Below are 6,000 nucleotides of genomic sequence, written 5' to 3' on the forward strand. Positions count from 1 at the left end.
GGGATAGGCGCCACCACTCCACAAACTTGCTCGGGATCAAGTGGCCTAAGAAAATGGTATGGTACGTTGTTTAGCTTATGGGCATGTCCTAACTCTGGGGCATTAATATTTAGAAGTACAAGCCCATCTGCCTGTGATGTGATATGTACTGTAACTTGTTTGGTTTTTCATTTCTTTTCGAATGCTGAACCCCTACATATTAATCAACGCCCCACAGCAGGCCTCTACTATACTCCTTAGGTGTCTCCTCTATGACAAATATTTATAAAGGTGGTGATTTAGCAGCATTTGGACATTATCTGCTTTGGTTGTCACTATTGCATAAGCTATGGAAGGTCATGAGCCCAAAGTAGAATAAGCAAAAGGGATGATGATGATGGATTGGCCTCATAATTACTGTCTCAGATGTTTTTTTGGATGCCATATTCCAATTTCTTGTATGTGTCAGAATCACTTTGGTCTTTCTAAGGACTGCTTTTTTATTGGCAGAGATTGCTGTAAAAGTATCATTCCTAAATTCATTTGTTTAAATGTACATTTTTTTTTTGTCTGAAGAACTTGCGTCTTGAGTCATTTCAGGGATTTTCAGGAGCAATTAAATAAAGCCTTTGTGTAGGCCAACTACTTATGAACATATGAGAAGCTCCTAATATGGCATATCTCAGAAACAGATAAATAACCGCTCTGCATTTTTTGTATGCTTTATTAAGACCAAATGAAATGGCCTAGTTACATAGCAGTAAGTGACTGCTGTTGCATTACAGGTTGTAGTTTAAATTGTCTTCAGTACAGTGAAAGTTTTACTTACATGTCTGACCAACATGCAAGGAGTCCCAACACTCTGGTGCCATTATAAGTAAGAGTACTGTGTATCTGCTTCTTCTTCTTCTTCTTTCAGCTGCTTCCGTTAGGGGTTGCCACAGCAGATCATCTTGTTGCATATCTTCCTGTCCACTGCATCTTCCTCTGTCAATAAGTAAGAGGATATATAAAATACATAAATACATAATTTAGCCCAGGTTCTATTGTTTGTCCGTGGAAGGTGGCCTACAATGTCCTATCAATGCAGAGTTTACATGTTATCTCTGTGTCCTCGCTCAAATTGTACATTTCAGGTTGATTAGCACCTAAAAGTGACAGAGCTCGGATAATTGCATTAGTGGCCCCAATGATGGACTGGCACACCATTCAAGGATATTTAATGCCTTGCACATATTGCTTCCAGGATCCAACTACACTAAGACATTGAAAGAAAGATTTGATAAATGAAGAAATGAAAGGAATACAGTGGTAGGATAAATTACCAGAGAATAATTCCTTAATAACAGTAGAATAAACTAGAAAGTCTTCTGTATTCAAAAGAAAAATCTTCATACAGTGTGGGGGGAAAAGGGGGGCATTGGCATAACCCTTATTATCAAATCAGTGTGGTACTTCAAAGTGAATCATTTTGCCACATTGGTGCTACTGTGACTGGAGACACTTGATCCCTTGGACTAGACCTGAACTAGAATTTGTCTGACTCCATTGATTTGTTTATTTTCAGACTCTAGAGCGAGTGATGCTGGACCCAGAGGAGTAGACCATGCTGTCATAGGGGGAGTCGTTGCAGTGGTTGTGTTCGCTATGCTGTGCCTCCTTATTATTCTCGGACGATATTTTGCCAGACACAAAGGTGAGTATGTGCCAACAAGTCAGCTACAGTATGTGAAACTATGAACCTGAAAGAGTAGTCATGTAAAAGCACTGTAAATTACATTTATGGGACATATAGTGGATTTGAATTATTGCATTGTAGATTTAATTTTCAATGGATAAATGAAATATTTTTACCCATCAATCTACATTTATTAGCTCATAATGGCAAATGACATGTTTTCGGAAAGGTTTGCAAATGTATTAAAAATCAGGAACTGAAATCGCCCATTCATATAAGTATTCAGAACTTTAATTTAGTACTTTGTAGAAGTGGATTTGGGTAGTTTATCCTATTGTTTCTGGCCGATCCTCTCAATCACCATTAGATTGGATTGTAAACTGCCATCTTCATGTCTCTCCAGAGACATTCGATTGGGTTTAAGTTGTTTTTTTGCTGGGATGCTTAAGATCAGTCAGAGACTTTTCTTAAAGCTGGTCCAGCGCTTTCTTGGCTCTGTGCTTCAGGTGATTGTCATGGTGAATGGTGAACTGTTGCCCACTCTGAAGCATGTGGCTGCATTCATCCTTCCCATAGTTCTGACCAGTTTTCCTGTCCGTCCTTCTGTGAAGCACCCCCATAGCATGATGCCACCACCACCACCATGCTTTACCATTGGGATGATGTTGTGCAGGTGATAAGCAGTGCATGGTGATTGGAGTTCTACCCAAAGAGTTCAGTTTATGCCTCATTAGAATAGAGAATCTTTTTCCTCAGAGATGGAGTGGTGGCTCTGAGGCTAGGGAACTGTGCCAGTAATCAGAAAGTTACCAGTTTGAATCCCATAAACGCCAGAAGAGACTCTACTCCATTGGCATAAAGGAAGGCCTTTAACCTGCAATTGCTCTGTCCTGGGTATGACATTAATCTGCACCCAGCCCTGCAAGCACTCCAGCCACCATAAAAAACCTCACACTGTTCCAGTGTGGTGCTGAGGTGTCACACGTTGCACTTGGATCTCAATCCGGGTGGTTCACCGTGTGGTGGGTGCAGCAATGCACTGTAATCAGGGTATGCTGCCATCCTCATCTCTCTCTGAGTCATTTAAGCTTTCACTTGCCATTTACTCAATGGTGGCTTCTGTCTACACACTCTAATATAAACTCGTGAATGATGGAGTGCTGCCGAGATGGTGGTTCTCATGAGGACTTCTGAGGCTATGTTACAGTGGTCATTGGATTCTTCATCACCTCCCTGACTATTTAAGTTCTTGCCCAGTTACTCAGTTTGGCTGGACAGGCAACTCTAGGAAGAGCCCTGGTGGTTCAAAACCTCTTCCATTTCGCATTCATTTAGGCCACTGTGCTCCTGGGAACACTCCAAGCTTTAGAAATGCTTTTATTACCTTGTCCTGATCTGTGCCTCACCATAGTTTGATCACAGAGGTCTATAGCGAGTTCCTTGAACTTCTTTGTTTTTTGTCCTGACATGCAGCTTGAATTGTGGGACCTTAAATACACAAGTGTGTGCCTTTCTAAATGATGTCCAATCAATTTGGTTTGACAAAGGTGGACTCCAATCAAGTTCTAAACACATCTCAATGATAAATACAGCTAACACCTGACCACAATTTGTAGTGTGACAACAAGGGCCGGAATACTTACAAAAATGAGAGATTTAAGTTTTTTATTTATAATAAATTTGTAAACCTTTCTAAAAACATGTTTTCACTTTGTCAGTATGGGTTATTGAGTGTTGAATCCTGGGCATAAATTGTAAGGTTATCCGTTTAAAATTAAATCTACAACACAATAATGTGTGGAGGAAGTGAAGGAGTCTCAATCCACTGTATGAATCTGTACTTTTTGACCAAGCCCTTTGTTACATGTTGTAATGAAGCATTGCATTTCTACTGGTTAACCTTAAATCAGGGATTTCTTTTTGGTACTAAATTATGACTCGGAATGCATGAGCAAGTTAAAAATGATCTAAAACATGGGTGGGCAGTGTCAATCCTGGAGGGCCAGAGTGGCTGCAGGTTTTTGCTCCAATCCAGCCTCTTAATGAAAAGTCAGTTATTGCCGATTATTGCTTCCTTTTAGTGGTCTCACTTGTTAAGGTTCCCCACTCTTAATTGTATATTTCAGTCTTAAAGAGCTGCATTCACTGTTTTAATGGCTCCATATTAGCAGTAAGATGCAAATGACAAATTAGCTGGCAGGTCTCCATCTAACTTGTTTCCATTTACACCTGTGGAGGATTCATCATGCAGTATTCGATTATTAAATTAAACACTGAAGAGAAAAATTTGACAGATGGAAAAATACCCGCTTTAGGCTTCAAATCATTTGGATGATATCCATGGAAATTTAAAAAATCTACGATATAAACACCTAACATTGAAGACTAACAAGTCAGAAAATGAAATAAAGTCTGAGACTGGTGAAGATTGGTTTCTAAGTAAGCAATTCAGTTGGAATGAAAACCTGCAGAAACTGTGGCCCTCCAGGACCGACAATCCCCACTTCGGATCCAAAGGAACTAAAGACACCCCAGTCAAATAATTCTTTCCTTGATTTTCACAGTGTATTTATTTCTTATGTTTGTTGTAATGATATAATTTGATTCCAAATCATTACATTTTTTATTCTGTTTAAAAGGTCCCATTTACGTAGACTAGCATTAAAATTAAAAAATGGTTACTGAAACTAAGAAGACAGAAAGTTTGACATTTGGTTAGCTAATCGCCAAGCCATCCCAATACTTCATTCTGATTTTTTAGGGGTTTTCAAAGTTTCTGGTTCAGCTACATGAGTTGGTCATTTGGTACAGATTCCTACAACCCGCCGTGTGCAAAAGTGCTTCTTTAATTATGTCTTGAATGCACCTCTCCATCAAATTTTCATCTTTATTCTTTATCCGTTATGTCTTTTTTTGTCTCAGGGACCTATTTTACCCATGAAGCCAAAGGTGCAGATGATGCAGCAGACGCAGACACTGCAATCATCAATGCAGAAGGAGGCCACAACAGTACGGACGACAAGAAAGAGTATTATATCTAAGTCGGCTTGGATTACAAGGTGTCCAATGCTGCACACTTACCCAGTGTGTGGGGGTGTGGGGGTGTGGGGGTTAGTAGGGTGGGATTATAGATTGTATGCACTCGGTTAGGGCTGTCAGTCACACATTTGTTCATTTTAAGGGTTGGGGCAGTGCAAAGTTCGGGTTGGGCTTGGGACAACTTTACTGTAGTAAGCTCCACCATTTGACACCTCTGTAATTGCTAGGTAGGCTTTGATTTAGTTTAGTTCAATCATTTGCAGAAAATTCTGTGCCTTGTTTTTATTTTATTTATTTTTTCATTTTTTTTTAAGTTTACAAATTCTCAGTTCCCCTTCCCTGCCCCCCCCTAACAAATCCTAAAGTACTCCACACCTTGGAAAACATACCAACAAGTGACTGCATTTAGACAGCAGCTGGCTTTCTTGTGAAGCACATTGAATTCAGTTTATTTTTGATGCATTACTAAAGTTAAGGTTAGATGTAAAATGTAAAAACCTATTTTATCACAACCCCCTACTGAAGAGTCGAATTCTACAATTTATTTTGTCTCTACATTTATTTTCTATGTCTGCTGCTCACAGCCCAAAAATCCTAACCTTAGATTCATTGTAAAAAAAATAAAAACAGTCCCTAAGTCATCATCTCCGAGGTGTCCATGCACCCCTTCTCACGCAACCCCACCCCACCACCCTTATCTCCCCCAAACTCCCTTCACCATGTCACAGGTAGCTTGAAATGCGCAGAGTTTTCTGCAAGTGAGGAGCATTAGGAGGAAGTAGCGGTGCTTTTCTATCTGTGTCTGATTCCGTTCTGTCCGGCTGATCTGTTGTGATGCCTGGTGCAGAAACCACAAGTAAAAAAAAAAAATAATAATAAAGAGTACAAACAGTGTTTGGATGTTTCCATTTCCAGCCTGCCCCATCGATCTTTTCCAAATGGCCTTAGTGCTCTGAATTATGTTATTGCCAAAAAAAGTGCAAAGACAACTTACTTTGGCATTAGAAAGGAACAGAAATGCTTCCTCTGCTTGTTTCATATGGCCTTTACTTTATTTTGTCGTCAGATAAAATATAAAACCAGTGGTGTTGTAGACTTGTTGAGCTTTGAAGGATTGGGTTTCTTTGATTTCGTTTTGCTTTGTTTCTTCCTCTCTCTCTCTCTCTCTGTCTCTCTGTCTCTCTCTCTAGTGGGCTGTGAAAATAACACAACACAACTCTGTAGGTCATACACGCTCCTTCTAGCTATAATTCTAGAAGATTCCATCAGAGAATAATGGAAATGATCGATTTCTGCAAAACAGA

At 39.7% G+C, this 6,000-nt stretch overlaps 1 protein-coding gene across 4 annotated transcripts in view; it reads left to right on the forward strand.

Moving 5' to 3' along the window:
- Positions 1 to 4,760, forward strand: part of cadm1a (cell adhesion molecule 1a) — a 1,086,691-nt gene extending 1,081,931 nt beyond the window's left edge. For 3 of the 4 annotated variants that reach the window (XM_039764036.1, XM_039764033.1, XM_039764034.1), the window contains 2 exons: positions 1,547 to 1,675; positions 4,580 to 4,759. In XM_039764036.1, coding sequence (XP_039619970.1) covers positions 1,547 to 1,675; positions 4,580 to 4,698 — 248 coding nt within the window. In that variant the 3' untranslated portion in view covers positions 4,699 to 4,759. Of the gene's footprint in view, positions 1 to 1,546; positions 1,676 to 4,579 lie in introns of all 4 variants that reach the window. The other variant, XM_039764035.1, reaches the window with a different exon arrangement.
- Positions 4,761 to 6,000: the final 1,240 nt, after the last annotated feature.

The sequence above is a fragment of the Polypterus senegalus genome, chromosome 9 (genome assembly GCF_016835505.1).
Source record: "Polypterus senegalus isolate Bchr_013 chromosome 9, ASM1683550v1, whole genome shotgun sequence".
NCBI classification, from domain to species: domain Eukaryota; kingdom Metazoa; phylum Chordata; class Cladistia; order Polypteriformes; family Polypteridae; genus Polypterus; species Polypterus senegalus.